This window comes from Ailuropoda melanoleuca, chromosome 11 (assembly GCF_002007445.2).
Source record: "Ailuropoda melanoleuca isolate Jingjing chromosome 11, ASM200744v2, whole genome shotgun sequence".
NCBI classification, from domain to species: Eukaryota; Metazoa; Chordata; class Mammalia; order Carnivora; family Ursidae; genus Ailuropoda; species Ailuropoda melanoleuca.
The window spans coordinates 5570886-5592583 of record NC_048228.1 but is presented as its reverse complement, the minus strand read 5'-3'; the positions used below and the strand labels follow the sequence as shown (position 1 = coordinate 5592583).

General features: G+C 47.3%; 1 protein-coding gene across 5 annotated transcripts; it reads right to left on the bottom strand.

Moving 5' to 3' along the window:
• Positions 1-2569: 2569 nt before the first annotated feature.
• PARK7 (Parkinsonism associated deglycase) lies at positions 2570-18577 on the bottom strand. 5 transcript variants are annotated; one of them, XM_019799075.2, is made up of 7 exons: positions 18444-18577; positions 17352-17463; positions 15675-15776; positions 13683-13742; positions 12768-12837; positions 9325-9411; positions 2570-3160 (listed from the first exon to the last, which is right to left on the bottom strand). In XM_019799075.2, exons 2-7 carry the CDS (start codon positions 17439-17441, stop codon positions 3000-3002), a joined length of 570 nt encoding a protein of 189 aa, XP_019654634.1. In that variant the 5' UTR covers positions 17442-17463; positions 18444-18577; the 3' UTR covers positions 2570-2999. The 5 variants fall into 5 exon arrangements, with proteins under 5 accessions (XP_019654634.1, XP_002918719.1, XP_019654637.1 ...); XM_002918673.4 differs by having other exon boundaries at positions 18416-18543; XM_019799078.2 differs by having other exon boundaries at positions 18513-18535.
• Positions 18578-21698: the final 3121 nt, after the last annotated feature.

Here is a 21698-nt window from a genome sequence, read left to right as displayed (position 1 = left end):
CCAGCCACGTTGTAAGGCTGCTGGCACTGAGGACTGGGTTGAATGGGGCAGCACGCGAGTCTCCCCGCACCGGTAGAGAACACGTGCTCTCTACGGCAGAATCAGTGCCCAAACAAGGGGCAGGACAGGGTGGTGTGCAGTATGACCCCTCTTGGGTAGAGTGGGAAAGAAATGAGTCACCCAGCTCGGAGCTCAGTACACAGGCGGCGCTCAGTAAGCTAGCTAGCCTAGTATTCAGCCCCTAGGGACCTGATCAAAGCCTTTCACATTAATACCCTAAATCAGAGCAAAAGACAGTCACTGACTTCCCCTTCAGAAGAGTAGGCTGGCCGTCACTTCCCTGGTCAGGCCCCAGGAATGGAGCCTGGCTGCCTTCTGCCCTGCACCAGGCCATGTCCCGCCAGGACATTTTCCCGTTTCTCAGGACCAAGCTCCCAGCTAGAGCTTAATTTCTGGACCCACTCTCCTCCCTAATCATCCGGGCAACCTGGACATACCGAGGGAGTTCTCAAAGCTGTGGCTAGTGTCCTTAAGGTTGAGCGGACAAAGTGGGGGCCAAAGTCCCTCTAACTTTGACCTTCGGTGACCCCAGGCCTAGGAGGGGTCATCCAGTCAAGCTGGACAGGCCACACCCCTAAACTCCAACTCCAGGTACTTTGAAATGTTCCTAGGTTTGGTTTGCCTCCCTCTCTCCCCCAGCTTCCTAGGAGGGCCGCAGGTGTGCTGAGCACAGAAAAGCTGCAGCGAGAGGGTGGAGGCTTCTACCTGTTATCAACGTGCCTAAAGCCAGTAATTCTTGACCTAGTCAGAAAGGGCCCTAGGGTTAGATGAGGCCGCCCTGCTGCCCCCGCCCCAAACGCTGTCAGGAAAAAACCCTTCCCGACAACACCTGAGCTCTGATAAAGGATCCTCTCAGAAATGCTCTTTCATCGTTGGCCATTCTGGAACCACCTTTTCTGGCTGCCCCAAGGGCACAAAAATTCAAATTATCTACTTTGCTGGTTCCCTTCCTGTAGATGCCTCTAAAATTCCAGGGAGCTGATTCAGAGCTAGGGGCCGCTGGTAAACCCTGGTAACTTGGATTTTACAAATGCTACTGTTCTCAGGTCAGGGACTTTCTGGTTTCTCGTTCCTTAGTGAAAGTGTATTTTATACACACCTCAAATTTGTCCATCTGATCTCTACATTCACCCTACCTACCCTTAACCACTTCCTCCAGCTCCTGACACAGACGCTCCATTTGACCTTGTGTTCAAGTCCGAGATGTGGCAGAGTGCCTTAGGCGACTCTTCTCCCACCCGCCTCCAGATGCCCCACTATTGCCTTTCCCCCCATGCCTCAAGCCTCCCATCCCGGGGCCTGCAGCGGCCCTTCTCAGCAGGGCCTTTGAGCCAAGTAGGACTGGGTCCCTCCACGATGGCTCCCTCTCTAAGTTCTAAGCCTTGGCTCTGGCTGCCTCACCAACTTCACCCCCTAACCCCCTGAGTTCCCCCTCAACTGCTTTGCAGTCCCTCCACATCCCACGTGCTCCTGCCTCAGGCCCTTTGCACTTCCGGCTTCTTCCTGGAATGCTACCAGACCTGCCTCATTCACACCCAAGTCCCCAGAGTTCCCGAGGTCCCTTCCCAGAGAGGCCTTCTCTAACCAGCTGCAGAAAGTAACCCCATCACTGCCTTCTTCCCCTGCTTTCCTCTCAGAGCACAGTCCCTCCTGTTCTCTCTCCCTTAGCAGTCTCTTTATAGCATCACAGTTTATCAAAATGTGCAGTTACACGTCTGTATTTTTAAAAAATTATCTGCCTTCCCTCCCAGTCCAGGGGTCAGCAAGGCATAGCCTGAGGGCCAAATCCGCACAGCTGGCTGGTTTTGTAAATTTTGTTGGAACACAACCACCACCCCTGCCTAACGTGTCTCGTCTGCAGCTTTGGTGCTACAAGGCCCCTTGAGTAGTTGTGACCGAGACTTTCTGGCCCACATTTAAAATAGTTACCAGCTGGCCTTTGTTCTCTGCCAGAGGAGGGAAGGGGGAAAAGGAACAGGAGGAAGGAACAAAAGGTATCATGCGATGAGGCTGTTCGGCTAAGAGTTTTACTTAGTAGCTCAGCTCCGTGTTCTGAAGCCTTGACCCTATTCCACCCTTTCAGAGATGCAGCCATCTCTCGTCAGGAGACGAAAACGCCCAGGGAATCTGCTGGCTTCCGTGAAACACCCAGGAGTCGTTCCTGCTCGGGTCCAGCTGGATCCCAGTTAAAGTACCATTCTCAGCCTTCTTGGGCAGGCTCTCCTGCCTGTCCTCTCAGCCACTCAGCAAACAGACCACCACCAACAGGCACAGAGGCCCCAGGATGGAGTCGCACGTGCTGGTGGGTCTCACCGGGGTCACGTGGGCAGGGACAGAAGGGGGCTCTGGCTGGTGGGCCCGGGGTGCGTGCGCGTCAGCCCCTGGTGTCTGTTAACTGAAGAAGGGAAACAGAGGCTGGGACAGCCTCCAAAGGTTTTCACTTCCATCTGAGGACCCTTTCTGCAACGGAAAAAGGAACTGGTGTACAATAATGCACTATGACAGCCAACTTCGTCGGTATTTTTAATAGCACATTAACGATACACAGTTAACAAATGGGAAAAAAAATCACAAGCTTCTTTAATCTTTGCTTTTACACTTTTCCTCCTTTGGCATGTCAAATGTGCTCACTGCTCGTGTATCTCAGTAGCTCTATCAACGGTTAACAGATTCAAGTGAAGCTGATCATGAATTTGGCTTCACACACAGAAACAAGGTGAAACCAGAAAAAAACAAAGTAACAATCGGTAGTCTGCTAAAGGCCATTTTCTGTGTCATCAAGGTTCAGGACTGTGGGGACGCGGGCACAGGCAGGAAGCTCTGCACGGGGGCAGCAACCAGGCTGCTCGGCACAGCAACCGCCCGTCTTGCTTCAAGTGAACATGGTGAGAATGATTACAAACGGCCTGTTTCTCTACTTCTGATTCAAGATTTCTACTCTAATCTTTAAGAACGAGCGGGGCCTTCACTTGGTCAGCCACGTCCTTGCCGTTCAGTGCCTCGACGATGGCGAGAGCAAACTCAAAGCTGGTTCCAGGCCCACGGCTCGTGAGGATCAGGCCGTCCCTCTCCACACGGTTCTCAGAGTAGCTGTAATGACCTTCAAAGTGAGAACGAAAAAGGGTTACATCCTAACGGGCTCTGCTGGACAACAGTGTGTACCGCTCCGCAACTCAATGCCCTCATACAGCAGGCTGGTCTCGCATAAATTCTACAAAACCCAAACCCACCACCGCACCCCGGCCGGCACTGGGGACCACGGGTGGCCCCCGAGTGCAGCGTGGACCACGGAAGTGGCCGCCGGCAGGGGTGAACACACACAGCCGCTGACGGGACGCAGATCCGCACACGCGGGCCGAATGCACCGCGAAAGCCCTTGCTGTGCGCGGCTGAGAGGGGAAGGCCGAGCATCCACACTTGTGCCCTCCACAGGGCTCAACGGTCCGCGCGGACACGCGGACAGTAAACGGAACGTGCCTCCCCACGTGACGCCTCGCGACGGTGACTGCTTTGAGCTGAGGCACTTGCACAACAGCTGGCTTCCTCTGGACCCCGTCTCCTGCCTGAAGACAGGTCCCCCTCGGCGGTCGTGTCCCCTCGGGAGTCCATCAACGAGGGAGGAGGGACTCGTGTCCCAGGAGAGGAGACCGAAGTCCACACCACACTCAGTCACAAACGATCACACCTCCCATCTGTGCTCCCAAGGGCCCCTTCGTCCTTCCTGAAAATCATTTATTCTCTCCTGAGAGGCCTACCTTCCCTTCCCCTTCTCTACAGACTGCCTGTCACACAGACTCCATGTCGGACTCCATGTCCCAGACTGCCCGCCATGCAAACTTCCTACCAGACTCTGTGTCACAGACGACCCGTCACGGAGACTTCCTGTCATGCAGACTGCCTAGCATGCAGAGTCCCTGTCACAGACTGCCTGTCTCTCTCTCTCACACACACACACACACACACACACACACACTCTGTTGTCTCAAAAACAAACAAGCAAAAACTACACAGGACACACGGGGGGGGAAAGGGAGATGCATGGAGGGAGAAACCACATTCATTTCTCGGGGACCCCTTTCCTTCTGTGTTCCCCAACTGGCTTTTTGGAGGCAAATATAATAAAACAAGAAGTGCTTCTCCTATATTCGAATTGAGTGAATGATGTGATATCTGGGCAAATCACTGCCACAAAGCTGGGCTTCCTTGGCATCAGCTCCCCAAGGCCGTACCCTCCGCACAAGATATCACCAAACCCTCCCTGTGCACAGACTGCAGGGGCAGCAGCACCCCCACGACTTGGCCCCCACACCTTCCCCAACCTGCCCCCACCGGGCTCCCACCTGGTGCTCCCCGGCCCCCTGCTTCCAGAAAGCTCTTCTCACCTCCTCCCACCACCCCTCTGAGGAGGTATATGTGACCCCTCCCAAGATCATCCCTTGGGTCGCTCCACCAGCGCCTCCCAGCACTGACGTGGTATGAAAACAGTCTCCTTGTTCACGGTCTGCTCTTTAAAAGGCTGGGCCTCCCGCCGGCTTCCTGTGGCCTAGAATACTAATGGTACCACAGAGGTGCCCCCAAGAATCAGGGGAACCTATGAACATGTCTGTTCTCTCCTCCGCATCTGCCTCTACTCACAGGATCTTCGCGTTCCAGCTCTGCCTTCCAGCTGCCCTTCTCTCCACTCACTGCTCAGCACCACAAAAAAGTCAGCTTTCCAAAGTGCACATCAGAGCATCTCCAGTTCTGCCCCTAGAAGGCTTTGCTAACTTTCTCCAGCACCTAAAGGTGACACTATATTCCAAGTCCTGGTGGGCAAACCCTCTGCGTTGGACCTGCACAGAGACTGGACTGGAAGGAACCAAAGGAGAAGACAGAAAAAAACTTGCCATCCTGGTGGGAGCTTATGGTGACCTGGGTGGGGACAGTGGGGACAGGGAAGAAACGAAGGTCTGAGAAACCTCTTAGAGACAAAATGCCCAGAACTTAGCCCAGGGCTGAACATGGGGAGGCAGTGAGGACGACTCCCGGCAGCCTGTGCTGGGCAACGGAGTGGGTGGGGGTGCCACACAGGTCCCGCTTGGCCTCTGCCATATTCACGAGCGTTAGAAACCACGCACTGATGTGCATGTCCTTTCCAAGTGATCCAGAACACCCAGGGTAGTTCATATCTCACTATCCTCAGTAGAAATCAAGCCACCCACTGAACTAACTGAATACAGCACATCACAAGTTTCTGAGTTATCCTACTATAGAGGAAAAGAGGACCTCTGGTTTGAAGGGAAAAGGTTTTCATAACTTAACCTCATTTACTGATGGTTAAACCGGGCCAAGGCAATTTTAGATGCTAAACCAGAAAACTGGCTGGGTCGAGTCTTCCAGAGCTGAGAGATGAACTGCCAGACTGCGGCAGTGTGAGGCAATTTCTAAGTGGCTCACTGAACAGTCTCTTCGTGGGCAAAACATTACAAGTACAACTCAAACTGGTTAAAGACGTTTCAAGGTTCCACGGTTCTTTTCACAATTTCAGCCACGAAGAACAAGAGGTCTACACTTACCAACTACCCCCACCTAGCGGCAATGACGGACAAAGACCAGGCGCCCACGCCGAGTGCGGGGTGCACAGAGCTCACCTGATCTGGATTTGGGAACTCTGCAAACTGACACCCCACAGCCAACTGGCATAAAGCATTAATTATTATTTTCTTTTTAACTTTAAGCAAGCACCAAAATCCAGGAAGCCTCTTCAGAGAAAAGGCAACCGGGGAGCCTAGACCCAAGGGGTCGGCACCGAACAGTGGCTTTTACTGGCACACGTCTCACCTACTTGGTCAGTGGCTCCGCAACAGCAGAGTGGCTGCCATCTAGACCGGAAGTCCCAGAAAGCCCAAAATATTTACTCTCTGGCCCTTCAAGGAAAAGTCTGACCTCTGAGCACAGCAGCTCTGGGTTCAAATCCCAGGGCTGACACTTAGTAGCTGTCTGATCTCTCTGAGCCTCACTTTTCTCTTCTGTAAAATGGGGAGGATACCACCCTCGCAGGGCTGCTGTGGGAGTCCAGTCCCGCGGAATACCAGGACCAAGCGGTGGGGTCGTTACCACAGACAGCAGCCGGCTGAGGGCTCCCGGCACTCGGCCCAGAGCTGGGCACTTACCAGCTCTCCCTTCCCCACGCCGGCTCGTGCCAGGCCACATTCTGCGGGCATTACACACAGTAAGTACCTCACGGGACCTGTCAACAGCCCTGTGAGGCAGGGGCCACCGGTACCCTCAAAGGACAGGGGAGAAAGCGAGGCTCGGCGGGGGAAGGAGACGCCGGCAGCCGGGAGCCACACCCGTACCGCCACCCGGGACGCAGCTCCCCGCGGCTCAGCTTCTTGCCGCGCCTCCAGATGCTTGCTAGAACCCCCGACACAGAGCAACTGAAAAGGCTATTAAAGTCACGGTTTCTTTTAAAGACTGAGAAACGGGAAAACTGTGCCCTTCCCACTGGATGGCTTAACTGAGCAAAACTTTCACGCTTATCTACTAAGTAGTGACAAGGACAAGGAGGACCAGAGGAGACACCAGGAGGTGACGAGCGCTCCCCTCTCCGAGCGCTCTGAAGGGCCAGATGTTCCCGGCTTTTCTTCTCACAGTAGGACTTCCTGGCTGAACTCAATACCTCGTAACTGAAACGTGTGTGGGAGCCTCACGAAGACAGAGGTGGGCCCGAGTGTCAGCCTGACGCTGGGCAAGTCGCCTGGCCTCTCAGAGCCAGCGTCCTCATTTGGGAAGTCAGTACCTGCCTTGCTGGGCACCCAGGCCTGCGAGGCTCCACGGAGATAATGCTTGTGAACGTACTTTATAAACCCTGGGAGTTAACAATCTAATCTACTTCTATTCCTAATCCACCCCAGTGTTCTTGAGGCATGACCAGAACAGACACAACAGATCCACCTTCAGATAGGGGAGGAACGTGGCTTCCTACTCGACCCTTCCCCCAATATGTCGTAACGACCTAGGAAGCCTGATTCCGATCTTTCTAACTCTCCAAAACCTGTTAGCTCCAAGTAAACTCTATTCCTTTATTTTTTTTTTTTTAAGATTTTAGATTTAAAGATTTTATTTATTTATTTGACAGAGAGAAAAAGAGAGAGAGAGAGAGAGAGAGTGCACGAGCAGGGGGTGGGGTAAAGGGAGAGGGAGAAATAGACTCCCCACTGAGCAGGGAGCTGGATGCAGGGCTCGATACCCGGACCCTGGGATCATGACCTGAGCTGAAGGCAGACGCTTCACCAACTGAGCCACCCAGGAGCCCCAAGTAAACTCTATATCTACATTAAAAAATGCCCAGCAGCCAGAGCCTTTAAAAAAAAAAAAAATCACTTTTCACACCAATGGTTTTATCGACAACTTAGTATCTTTCTAGCAACTCAAAGTTACAGATTTTCAAGAAAATACCACCTTGGATCAAATTTAAGAATATTCAGAATATCCAACAGCAAAAGCAAACCCTAACGTAAACAACGGACTGGGGGCCATGATGACATGTCAGGGCGGGTTCACGGACTGTAACACAGGCACCACTCTAGTGCAGGAGAGGAACGTGAGGAAGATGGTGTGTGCGTGCCTGGGAAGGGCGTGTGTGCGAACTCTGCACTTTATGCTCCATTTTGCTGTGCACCTAACACTGATCAAAAAAGCACGGTCTGTTACTTAGAAGGAAAATGCAGTACAGTGAAAATGCACAACTCGACTTGGCTGTAAAGACAACATAAGCGATGTCACCTGCCCTCCTTTCTGTCTTAGTTCAGAATCAGCCTCCAGCAGGACTGAGGCAGGGGAGAAAATGGCAGTTTCCAAATCAGCTACTGATGTCACCGCGTTGTCTTCTTGTTTATTCACGGAAATCAGATTGGTTGATGTTTTACCCAGAGCCAGCCACTCAGTCTCCTTGTTGGCTGAATGCCAACCAAACCACTTCTGGCTTCTAACTGGACATTTCAGATGCTCTTGCAATTATCCACACTAGTGTGAGTTTCCTTTCTCTTTGCAAGTTCCTGGGTCTCTGCCTCTCTGTTACAGGCACTCCAGGGACAGATGGCAGAGGAAGATGCCACCTGTCTGACAAAAGACACGACCTGGTTGGTGTTCTGACTCTCACGCTGAGAAGTGGTGGCTGATATGAGGAAGGATCAGTCAGTACATCGTTGTACGTTCAGATGCTTGGTTATACTGCTTTGCTGTGAATTATACATTCCCTTCTATTTAAAGAAATGCTTGATAGATGACCCCCGCCACACCCAAAGAATACAATCTTAGATTTAAAAAGCAAGCTGCAGAACAATATATTTAGCAGATCTCATCTGAGTAAAAACATTAAAATACAAAGGATAATGAGTATGTGCAGAGAAAATTCTAGCGTTACACAGGGAACTTTCTAACAGAAGTTACCTCTGAAAAGCAGAAAGGGGGTGAGGAAGTGAGAAAAGGCATATTTATGTTTTGACTTCACCCCTCTTTTGTACTTTTTGCACTCTGTACCACGAATAGAATTGTTTTTATAAAAATAAATAAAAGTTAGCTATCTAGCTGGTATTTTTATAAAAGAAACATGCCACCCAAGGGAGCACCTGGGTGGCTCAGTCGGCTGAGTGACTGACTCTTGGTTTTGGCTCAGGTCATGACCTCAAGGTCCTGGGATCAAGCCCTACATTGGGCTCCCTGCTCAGCAGGGAGTCTGCTTGTTCCCCTCCTTCTACCCTCCTCCCTCCGCTTGTGCTGTCTCTAAAAATTAATAAATAAATCTAAAAAAACAAAACAAAACAAAACCATGTCACCCAAGGAAACAGACCTGCCACCCAGGAAGAGAGCAATATTCACTTTACTTTGGACTGCGGGCAAAAGGGCACTTTCTGAAACTGCTGTCGAGGTTTAAAGTTTACCCTCAGGCCGCTGGCAAAGTGTTTAGTAAAAATTCCTAGTTAACCTGGCATTTCATAATCACTCCCATCTAGGACAATCGGATTTCTGGCGGGCCTCTGCTTAGTCCCTGAGCCCCTGGCAGGGCACACGCAGAGACAGGCACGTACCACCTCTGCCCCATTGCTCGCTCCCTCTCTCTACCCTCTCTCTAGTTGGAACACTTGAGAAGACAGCGAGGAACAGCCTGCACCTCAACCCACAGAGTCTCTCTGCATAGGGTTACCCTGGGTGGGAAACAACGCTAAATAGCAGCTTTTTGAGAAGGTCTTTCTGTACATTAAAATAGAAGCATGCACTTACTTCCATTCATCATTTTGTCTTTAGCAAGTGGGTGTGTTGTAACTTTGCTTCCAAAACCAATTTCATGAGCCAAAAGAGCTGTAGGACCTAAAAAGAAGATTAATAAAAAGATTTAAGTGTGGATACAGAAAAACCAATGGTTTAAAAATTGCAACAGCAGAAGTATTCTTCAAAACCAGGAGGCTCTTACTTAAAATACACTTACGATTCTGAAATTAAACACTTTTTCATATGAGAGGTAAAGTATGTTTTAATAAACCATCTGCTGAGCACATCTGGCAAAAGTGTACAAACTCAAAATACTTCAATACCCATCTAATCAAATCATACAGCGGAGCCTCCAGATAAACAGAATGTGGTCCCCCTCAAGGAAATGCAAGCGAGGGTCCCAGGGGTCCTAGAAGGAGAGACCACCAAGGTCTTCCTCTGAGCACATGAAAGGCAGCTGGTGCTCTCCCAACTTCTGGACTATCTCACAGACTAATTTTTTCTTCTTGAAAATGAAAGATTAGCACTCATTCCTCCATCTACCCACCCAAAGATCCCAGGTGGTAGGATTATTACAATGAACAGGGCATTGTCCAGTCCTGCGAAATGCCCACAAGTCTGAGATATAAGAACACTAGCATTTCTTTATTAAAAACCACTTAAGACCATGCACAAAGGTCAGTTTCTGATCCTCTAAAATATGCAGTTGCTAACTTGAGACTTTTATCCAAATGTATTCACTGAAAATGATCAATTTCATCGATAATCACAAGCATATTTCATATGTAATGGTCCTCAAATAAGGACTAAAACCAAAAATATCTTATAACTTTGTTATGTTACCTTAAGACTTTAAAAAGGTAGTTATTCTAACTTTTTTTTTCCAAGCTTCACACCACACCCAGGAAAACCTGCTTCAGCACAGAACGCCACCTCCAGCATGGGCTGGGGAGCCACGGTGAAGACCTGAGACAGAGCCTGTGTCCTGTAGCTTCAGCCAATGCACGCACCTGCTCTCACGGACCTTTCATGTATCCACACAGTTCCAAGGAAAAGGGAGTTATAGACCATACCTACCGGCTAGATCACAGCTGCTGTTCACAGGAAGATCAACAAATAATACTTAATTACATAAGCCTTCCGCCTGACACCAAGCCAAGTCCTGATTTATATCTCCTCAATCAAAAGCCTCAAATAGATTTGGTGTCTCTCACCACCTTACTTTTATGCTACATACTGGACAGCCATGTATGGGGGCAAATTTTAAGTCCGTAAAGACTGAATAATTACCATTCAATTTTTATTTGAATGGACTCATCAATTACCCTGAATTCTTACTTTGTAAGATTTTAAGAGATAAGAAGTAATTCCCTACATGATCTTGTACTGGAACGCAAACCTCGAGAGGTGATCGTACAGTGAGTTAGGAATTTTTAGGCTGCTCCCTTCAGCTGATGAAATCGCTGCCTACAGTAACGTTTATAAATTTATGTTTCGGTTGAATATAGGAACTCCATGATGGCTTACTCATCATGGTAAGCCCGTAGTTACTACTTTCTGGGGTTTAAGAATCCTATTTGGAGAATTCAAGAAGAGATATTTACTTGTCATTACTTGAAATTCTGATGGATGGAATCGTTGCTGCGTCTGCAGCAGGGACCGAGCAGGACTGTGAGTGGAGGGCACTGCAGGCAGGAGCCCCTTGGGCCACCACGACACGGAAGCCAACAGCGCCACCATGTGGCAACATGCAGAGAGAACATCAGGGTCACCCCCCCAACCTCCACGTCCGGGAGCTGGTACCCAGAGCCAGGCATCTGACAATTCCTGGGCCCTTCACCTCCAGGCTCCTTTCCCTTTTATCTTATCAAGATCGTCTCCCTTCCAGTTTCCGTCTCAGTGACTACATATTATCCCTCAATACCAGGGGCTAAGCAAACTGTCTTTTCAGTACCCGGTTCCCAGTTCCTAACAGCAACACTTAAGAATCACCTTGTTTTTCATCACACTCCTTATTTCTGGCCATACCCAGAGAAGCAGTACAGGACGTTCAACAAGACAAACACAAGGCTAGAGGGCTGTTTATGGCTAACGTCAATTTAAAGGATTATAAGGTCTGAGCTCCTTAGCATGGCATTCAAGCTGCCTGCGCACCAAACACTGAACCAGATGTGGCGAATAATTCTGCCACCTCAGTGACAAGAAGGACAAACTGACATGTGGTTTTTACTTTCAGCAGAGTCTTAAGGGAACAAATCCAGCCCAAACCCTTCCTTTCTTCCTTTGGTTAGAAAACCTAAGAACGAGGCTGCAGTGACCGCAGTGTCCTTCAGCAAGGAGAAAGCCCTGTGCCCAAAGGGCAGGTCACGAGGCTAGTGCTGACTGGAACCCGAGAACAGGGCTTGCCAGGGTGGTCACCTCTGAGGCCCTCACACAACCGAGTCGTAGGACCCCTGAGCTTTTACGTGGGTTACATCAATCAGTAACTGCCATGTTAGAAATTAAAACTGGGAAATTTTTACAACACAACAATACTTGAGCATACATGCCACACCCATGACGGCATCGTCCCACTCTCCTGTCACTCCTCTGAGAATGGGAAGGAAAAGGCCAAATAACGTCTTGGTATCTGCTTTCACCTTACGACCCCCTTGAGAGAACTCCCGAGAACCTCTGCTGTAATTATGCAAAGTCCCCAGGATCCCTGGCTTCTAACTTCTTTAACAAGTCCATCAAACTGAACAAAACGTCATGTCATTTTATCTAGCCATCCATCTATTCATTTATTTATTTGCTCTTTTGACAAAGATTTCACAAAAACCAATAACAAAAAAGGCCCTGGCCAAAATTACTCAAGATGACAGAATGCCATTAAGACTGGATTTTACAACGGAATCAGAAAACATAATATTACTAAGTTTCAAAGACGTGGGGACGTCTATGAAGTACCAACAACCTTCTTCTAAATTACGTGACAGATGACACAGTGCCTAAGATCTAAATTTTAACACTGAGGATTAGCGGAAAGCACCGCAAGGCCTCTGAATCTGCAGGGTAAGCGCAGGACAGAGCGGTTATGTTTATGTCTCACTGATTCTTGCTGACTGGGTGCTGGCAGATACACTTTCTGGCACAGAGATTTGCTGTAACAAGCTGTTTACTGAATTCCAGAGGGCGTTATTTTCCTCAGAGGTCAACCAAACACGGAAACCATTAAGTTTCACGGAACATAGACCAAAAACACGGAGAGGCAGAAAATAGAACAATTGTACTCATTTCTGAAATGACACCAACTTCATGCCACCCAAATTAAATATGCCAATACGGATGTCCTTCATGCTTTGTGAAGGGAAAGAAGTATTTGAACAAAATCTTCTAATTCAACACTACCCTGTCACATATTTTTTGAAGAAAACCCAACAACACATTTAACCCAGGATGGTTCTGCACGTTACCTGCACAGATGGCTGCGATGAGGCCCTTCCTTTTTTCTTGTTCCTTCAGTATCTCCTTCACAGCAGCAGACTATTCGAAGAAGCCCAAACACATCAAGTTATCACGAAGCCACAAGTTCAATCTCCAGCTGGAAGCTCTGGGTGAAGATCTTGCAGTTTAAACTAAAAGCAGATTCTATCTATTCTCTTACAATATTTCTAAATCATTAATAGAAAAATGATCAAATTCATACTGTTTCTACATTGTCAGACCTAAGGAAGGCATTTATTATAAAAGAAAGGCATCCTTTTTTAAAAGATGTTTAAAGACGAGATGAGAAAAGCAACTTCCCTTGGGCAAACTGACCCTTGCCATTTTGTGCTCCTGGGAGAAAGGAGGAGAAGGAAGGATATGTGGTGTTTTGGGTGTTTTCAGATGGCAGAGTAAGCAACAGGGTCCAGCAGAGTCCCATATGTCAGACTCAGCCTGCTTTGTAAGCTTGTCTGCCACGCTCCTCCCTCCTCTCCCACTATTCCTGCAGGCTGACTCTTCAGAGAGGACTTCAGTGAAGACGCAGAGGCCTCTTCTGAAGTCATTTTTCACCCCCACTGGCAGTTCCAGTCTCCTGCAGCTCCCAGCCCCCAGCTCCATGGTCTCTTAGCTTTTTATGCTTAAACCTTCATGAAACACAAAATTAGATTTATTCTTCTACCGTGAACTGTATACACAGAATCTGTTCACAAATAACTTTTCCACTAATTCCACTTACTCATGTAGTAAATGTCAGTAGAGATGTTTTTCTTAATTAAGCCAGAACACCACTTTTCATTTCACCTGCTACTAGTTTATTCCCACCCTTCTTCCTGAACTATTTTAGTAACAAAACCAACAGAACACAGGCAGATGCTGAAATACTTCCTTTATATGGTTTTTACCTCAGATAAATTCTGTGCACCCAGATTGCCTCCCGGCAGAACCACTACGTCGTAAGGTCCCTGTTGTTAAGGGGGGGAAAAAAAAGTAAAACATTTCATGTGAAATGTGCACTACAGTGACAGTCCGACAACACTTTCCTATTTTAAATGTCGGTCATAGCAAAAAACTGTTCACATTAGAGCAGTTAAATAAATGAAGGTGCAGCTCTCCGATGCAATGTTGTTGTAACTGGTAAAAAATCTGAATATCGCAACACGAAAGGACGTCCATGGTGCAGAATTACAGGTGTAGCATTACCTCATTCTTGTAAAGAGAAAAAACAAGGGGCATCTGGCTGGCCCGGTCGGTGGAGCATGTGACTCAATCTTGGGGGCCGTGAGCTCAGGCCCCAGGTTGGATGCACAGCTTACTCAAAAACACTTTTTTAAAAAGTATGTAGTTGTGTGTATACGACCCCAACACACATGTGATAGACGTGTATGGTCTGCAGATACTCACAGACAGAAGAGACAGCCTAGCTGCTACTTGGGGTGTGGTGCAGGATGGTGGCGAGGGGACAGTGAGAAAGGGACAGTTCCCATTTGGACTTTCTGTAGGTCTATGCTGTATAGGAGTTATTTTTTCAACACGAATGTACACAGTCATAAAAATAATTAAAAGAAAAACAAATGTTAAATTAAAGGCACAGAAAAAAAAGTTTTTACCTCTATGAAAAGTGATACTTAGGGGGGAAAAACAACGGCAGTATCTTAGTGTCCCAAATACCCAACATCCCAGAAACCTACTGAGTCCAAACTTGCTGAACTTATGAAATGGAAATTGGTTTAACAATACTAAGATGTGAAAAAAGATTTCTAAAAATTTAGTCATTTAGCAGATCACCAAGTGACAATTTAGTACATACTTAGGGCAACACATACTGCTTAGAATTACTCTTAAAGACAAGGAACATTCTATTGTTTTAAAACCAAGCAAAACTACAAACTAAACAGAAAGTGTGCATCGTGCAGAACTTCTTTCACTCCTTTTAGAATCTGAATAAGCAGACACAAAAGGTGACGACTGTTTTAAAATACCCAGACACTGCAAGATGAAAAAGAACAGAGAGGAGGGACTGTCTACCTCTACTCGGCCACTCTGAACACGCTATTCAGAACGTTTCAACAATTTCTATGTAAATGCCAATACTCCTACACTCCGCAATCTGGCACTGAAATATGTGACCTTATCAGACAGGAATAAACTCTTCTCTGTGTGAGGACAGCTGAGCAAAGGAATCATGCTCTGGACTCCTTAGCAGGGCACAAATGGCTGTCCACAAGCTGCCTCTGCTGGTTTTCCTGCCACACCAATGCTCCAAGAGCATACGGCCCACAGCCCCATCACACTGGCCATTAAGCAGTGAACTACGGAAGGGTGGCCAAGAGCGCCTATGAATGTTTGGGTGGGCTTGCTTCTGAGGAAAGGGACCTCAGCTCTTCACAGATTCCCAGGTGTTAGGTGCTATCAAAGGTGATTGTCAAGATAAAGAAAAAGCACAATTTAACTAGAATTCGTACTCCTCCCTTAATCCCACCACTACTCAAATACCAGCTGTTCCACATAAAATGAATAACACAACTATGTCTGTGTCACTGAAACCGGAAAGGCAAAAAGCAGCTTTTGAATAAAGGAAAAGAAACAAACAAGAAATGTGGCAGTTGATTCCTGTATCAGGTGATGAAGTTGTGAGACGAAGCAAAGTGGCCTCTGAAGCTAGAGGAACGCTGATGAAAGTATCCCAACCACCCCGAGTAAACTGCCAGCTTCCATGGATAGAGTGAAAAAGGCAGAATCCTCGACTTCCCAGGGCTTATTATAGTGGGGAAGACATCCAAGCAAAGTAACTTTCTTAAAATAAGTCTGCGCTAACAGCCTGAGATGTAATCAAAACACATTTGAAGAACTTGATAAAGAAGCCATAGGAATAATTCCAGGTATGGGGAACAAACCTCTTTTTTTGCATCTTCCAGACTGGCATCAGGACAAATGACGACGTCTCGACTACACTGTACTGGGTCTTTCCCAGCCAGACCCGCAATGGTGACTTTAATCTAAGAGAAAGATGTCATCAAATTTATCACTGAAACATAAATTTAGAGTAACATTTTCACAGCTGCTGTTTTAAAATAACTTGGCAGGAAATACTGCAACAAAACCATGCTGACTTCAAGCTAGTAAGTTAGCTAAATATATTTAATAACTAGGTCTGTCCCAGTTTGCCTGGGACAGTCCGGATTTACAGATGCTGTCCTGGTACCCTGCCTGGTTAGTGTCCTTTCTCCCACAAACGTTCTGCTTTGGGAGATCATCCTGTTACTAATCCATCTTGCAACGTTGTTGCTACTTAAATCTCACGGCATTTCCTTACGACAGGAGACAAGTTAAAACAATGAAACACTACTTTACCTTGCAAAGATTTACAGTTACTAAAACCAAGACCTGGCACTGGGAAAATGGGACTTTTCCTATACTGCTGGTGGGCCCACATGTTGGTACTGTGGGGGGCCATTTGACAAAATCTGGTAATGCCACCTACGGGCTGCCCTTTGGCCAAGCAATTCCACTTTCAGGCATAAAATCAGGAAAAACGTCCACACATTTGCATAAGGAAACCTGTACAAGAATATTAGAGTATTGTGATGCCCTGAAACTGCGTAACAGAAGAACGGATAGACTGCAGCATATTCACAGAACATAATAAGCAACAATTTTAAATAAACAAACCGAATCTAGATGTGTCTTCATTCATGAGAACCAGAGAAATGAAGGGTTAACAGACTGTGGGGTCAGACTGCTAGGGTCAAAGTACTGGCTCTTTTACTTGCTAAGTCTACAATGTGGACACCTTATCTAGTGTCTCTGTGCCTCAGTTTCTTCAACTGTACAATGAGAATGGCAATAACTCACAGGGTTGTTATAGGACTTAAGCTAGTTTATGTAAGTGCTTAGAATGACACCTAGCATAAGTAAACGTTATTTTAAGTGTTCACTATAGATATATGTAGAGTGAGGCAGAGAGGGAGAGACACATGCAATATGCAACTGCAGTCTAATGTTATTTTGAAGACATGCATTGGATGGACACACAACAATAAGAGAACAGTTATCTCTGGGGCCAGAAGGGGAATAGTATTGGGGAAATTTACAAAGAGGGCTGTGCAATGCTTTATTTCTTTAAAGCACCTGTTCCTTAAGAAGTAGGTCTACAAGAAATATGGCAAAATGTTAACAAGTATTACGTGTGGACAGCGAATAGACAGGTAACTATTATATAGTTTCTCTATCTTTGTGTGTTTGAAATATTTTATAAAGTACACTGATTATTAAGGATGACTTCAAAGCCCAAAAATGTTTGAAAAAGGGGAGAGCTAGAAAACGTTGGGGGGGGCCCTGGGTGGCTCAGTAGTTAGCGTCTGCCTTCGGCTCAGGGCGTGACCCTGGCATTCTGGGATCGAGCCCCACACCAGGCTCCTCTGCTGGAAGCCTGCTTCTTCCTCTCCCACTCCCCCTGCTTGTGTTCCCTCTCTCGCTGGCTCTCTCTATCTCTGTCAAATAAAAAAATAAAAATCTTAAAAAAAAAAAATTAAAAAAAAAAAAAGAAAGAAAGAAAACGTTGGGGGACTTACTCCAGCTCGCCTCATGACATCTACAGGGATGACTGTCTCCATCTCCTCTGCTCCTTTGGCCAGGATGACCAGAGCTCTTTTTGAAGCCATTTTTATGTTCTTTTTTTAAAGACTTAATTTAAAAAAGAAGAAGAAGAATTTCAAAAAACTTTGCATTGCAACCCTGAAACAGCCAAAAACTTCCAAGTTTAGGAACATTTTTAAGCAAAGTAACTAACTGCCTCCTAGGGAAAAGGTTCTGATACACAGAATGTGAAAAAAGCACTTTACGTTAATACTGTTTACACAGAATTTCAACTTCTGTAATTTTGAAATGAGAACACAGTAAGGTTGCTAACACGTGTTGGGACTGTTTGGATTTCCTTTTACCATGGTTTTTTTTCTTTTTTTTAATCCAATATACAGTAACTTACCGCAACCAAAATTTTCTAAAACACCAATGCATGGGTCTTGCATTACACACAATGCGGGGAGATAGTATTATTTTTAGAAACACTATTTCAGCCAACGACTAAACTTAATTTCATGGGCAAAAAGTTACAGACACAGTCTTTAGCAGTTAGCCGGTGAGATTTTTGGAGGGGATTTTCTTTTAAGTTCCAATAACTGCACTAAAAATTCTGGAAAATTAACAGTGCTAAATATTTCACTTTTTTTTTTTTAATGATCTAGAAAAGATGGGAATTCCCCCACTAAACTCAACCCAACTGGACCCGCTCTTTGCACTTCGCTCTCTCATTGTAAACGGGAGCCGCCAAGCTGCTGCGGGGGGGGCGGAATTCGAACAGTTTTTAGCATGTTCTTTTTGGGGATTTAGCTGTCCATGCAAAACAAACGCTAAGGAAACCACTTCAGCAAACACGGTATTGACCAGTTGCAAACCGGTGGGATGCCACGCACACAACCCCGGAGAATACGAGGCCGTTTTGTGTCTTCCTGCCGGAAGGCCGCCCGCGCCGCAACCGCGGCGGGACCCCGTCCTCCAGTGCCCCCTTCCGTGGCCCGCACCGGGCTGCCCGTGGCCCCCTCGCCACCCGCAGCGTTCCCCAGGCCCCGACCCGAACCTCGACGCTCTGCCCACAGACCCAGCACCTCGGCCCCTTCGGCAGCAATTCCGCGCCGGGGACGACCAAACCACAAACGGACTAAACGGGAACGCACGCAAGCACGCACACACGTCGCTCCGGCCCCCCCAGACCCGCACTGCGCAGACGCACGCCGCCCGGCCTCTCGTTCTGCCCCGCCCCTCGGTGCTGCGCAGACGCCCTTCGCGCAGACCCCTCCATGTTCTCCCCCCCGGCCCTCCACTGCGCAGACGCAAGCGGCCCAGGCCCCACCTCCTCCTGCACTGCATTGCGCAGACTAGTGCCGCTCGCTCGCTTACGTCACATCCGGCTGAGCCAACCTAGGATTGTTGCGGGGGGCGACCGGCCTTTCCGACTCTTCACTGAGTCTAGGGATGTGTCCATTTGGAACACCCAGCATCAAGAGAATCCCGGGGGTTCACGCATCCTCACGAAATCTCCCCCACCCCGAATGGCGCGGGCGTCCGCTGGAGTTAACCCGCTTGTCGCCGCAGCCCGGAGACGCGCGGTCCTCTCGGGAGCTGTGGGGGTTTGCTGTGAAGAGGCGTTTTCATGGAGCGGAGTTGTGCTTTTACGCTTCTTCTGCGCACTCGGTGTTCCTTTCCTGGAGTTCCTTCCCATGTCCCCCTCTGACCTGTTATGTCTTAAAGGTTTTCCTGATCTTGTGTCCCCACCGTGGGCCACCGGTCCCCTGAGCCTGTGCGACTCTTAGCATTTGTTTGCGTGCGGTGTTTTGACGTGTGTTAGTTTCTCAGAGATGTATTTTTCCCAAAGGTCCGTTGGCTGCCTCTGCACCCACAGGATTAGAGCACTGCTGACCACATGGACCTGATGAGTACTTGATTAATGACATTTAAGTTAGAATCTCAAATTTTGTTTTTAAAAGATTGAATTGAATACTGATACTTCTACCCATTTCAAAAACCAAGGTGATAAAAGTTACCTTAAACAGATGGACTTCTATCCTTGTCCCCATCCAGTTCCATCCCGGTCCCTGGCTCCCTGCGGGTAACGTCGTATTAGTTTCCTGAGCACCTTTCCAGGATTTCCTTATGCAAGCACAAGCAAATACATTGTTTTACTTCTTTCTCATAGAAATGTACTAGACTATGTACCTTGTTCTGTCCTCCCCCTGCCACCACGTTATTAAGTGAACATGTCGGAGATCTTTCCTTATCAAAAGGAACTTCCTTTTTTTCAGACAGTATGCTATTGTGACTTGTCTCATAGTTTATTTATTGGTGCGCTACTGATAACACAGGTTATTTCCAGCTGGTTTTTTTTTTTTTTTTTTTAGGTAGGCTCCCCACCCAGCATGGAGCCCAACCTGCAGCTTGAGCTCTCCACCCTGAGATGAAGACCTGAGCTGAGATCAACAGTCAGATGCTTAACTGACTCAGCCACCCAAGCGCCACTGCAGTCATTTTTTGTACAGACAGCATTACATTGAATAATCTTATTTATATGTCCTACTTGTGTAGGTAAAACTGGAGGGTAAATTCCCAGAAGTGGTAAATACATTGGAACAACTCCATACAAGTTGAGTCACTTATCACTCTCACCAGTAACATGTGAGGTCAAACAGTATTTTAAATTTGTCGGTGTTTTTGAAGTTTCAGTTTAGCTATCAAAAACATTTATTTTCAAGTAATAACTTACATTTCTTTGTTAGTTTACAAAGTGCTTTAATATATTTCATGAGATCCTTAGAGTGGCGTGAGAGTGGTTTTTATTAAGAATTGTAAATTTATAAATTGCAACACTGCATTGTGCAAAATTTTTAAGTGTCTTTAAATAATCATTTGGCATTTTAAGAAAACGTTTTGGGAGTTCTGGAAAGACTTCATCTTTGGTTATTTGCAAAGGAAGCAGGCAAAAGCCACCCACTTTCAGTTTTGAAGTATGGTGGGAAATAGGCAAGTGGTCAGATGTGTATTTCAAAAACTAAGGAGGGATTTAGGTAGATGAAGGAAAACTAACCGAAGATGGGCTTTTGTGTTCCAGTGCCCGTAGTAAACTTTTGTAAGGAGACAACCGTGCTGGTGGCCTGCTGCAGCATGAGATAACCAGTACAGAACAAAAAAGGCGAGACAGATGATCTTAGTGGTGAAGGGGAGAGAGAGAATGAACCTGACTTAATACTCCTGAGACATCTGCATCACCTCAAGATCTGAAATGGATGTGGGCCAGCGTCCATTTTTATCAAATGAATACATTGCACAGTGTTTACAACTCAAGTATTGCTTATGGTAGATTATCTTTTAGAAATATTCGTTCTTTCCTCTTTCACCTGCATGAGTGGAGGATATTCCCTGCCTCTTGACTTTGGGTTTGGCCTTGTTTTATTTTATTTTTTAAAGATTTTTATTTTATTTATTTGAGAGAGAGCAAGCGAGCAGGAGCAGGGAGAGGGACAGAGGGAGAAGCAGACTTCCCGTCAAGCAGGGAGCCTGATGTGGGACTCATCCCAGGACTCTGGGATCATGATCTCAGCTGAAGGCAGATGTTGAACCAACTGAGCCACCCAGGTGCCCCAGATTTGGCCTTGTTTTAGCTAACAGAATGTTAACAGATGAGGGGCGCCTGGGTGGCTCAGTCATTAAGCGTCTGCCTTCGGCTCAGGGTGTGATCCCAAAGTTCTGGGATCGAGCCCCACATCAGGCTCCTCCCCTGGGAGCCTGCTTCTTCCTCTCCCACTCCCCCTGCTTGTGTTCCCTCTCTCACTGGCTCTCTCTCTCTCTCGGTCAAATAAATAAATAAAAATCTTTAAAAAAAAAAAAAAAAGAATGTTAACAGATGAGACCTGATCAAAGCCTTGAAAAGGTTTGACCTGGAGACCAGGCTTGCTCTCTTGTACTTTTTCCTCCAGGGCTGCTGCTGCTGTCCGCTCAATCGGGGTTTCAGAATGAACACATGTGGAACAGACCTGCCTCGGCCAACCTGTGCCTGTGCCCGGGGCAGTCACCACAGAGAAATGGCAGACCGTAGTGCTCAGATTTTGTTACACTGCAATAGCTCAGTGATACAGCTTTAAGAGGTTCAAAATGGAAAACAGCAGTCTTCTGACTCAGTCCTTCCTACCCCCTTAAACCTGCTTTCCAGAGGCAAATATTTTCAACTCTTTAAGTTACTTCTTGTAGGGGCGCCTGGGTGGCACAGCGGTTGAGCGTCTGCGTTCGGCTCAGGGCGTGATCCCGGCATTATGGGATCGAGCCCCACATCAGGCTCCTCCGCTATGAGTCTGCTTCTTCCTCTCCCACTC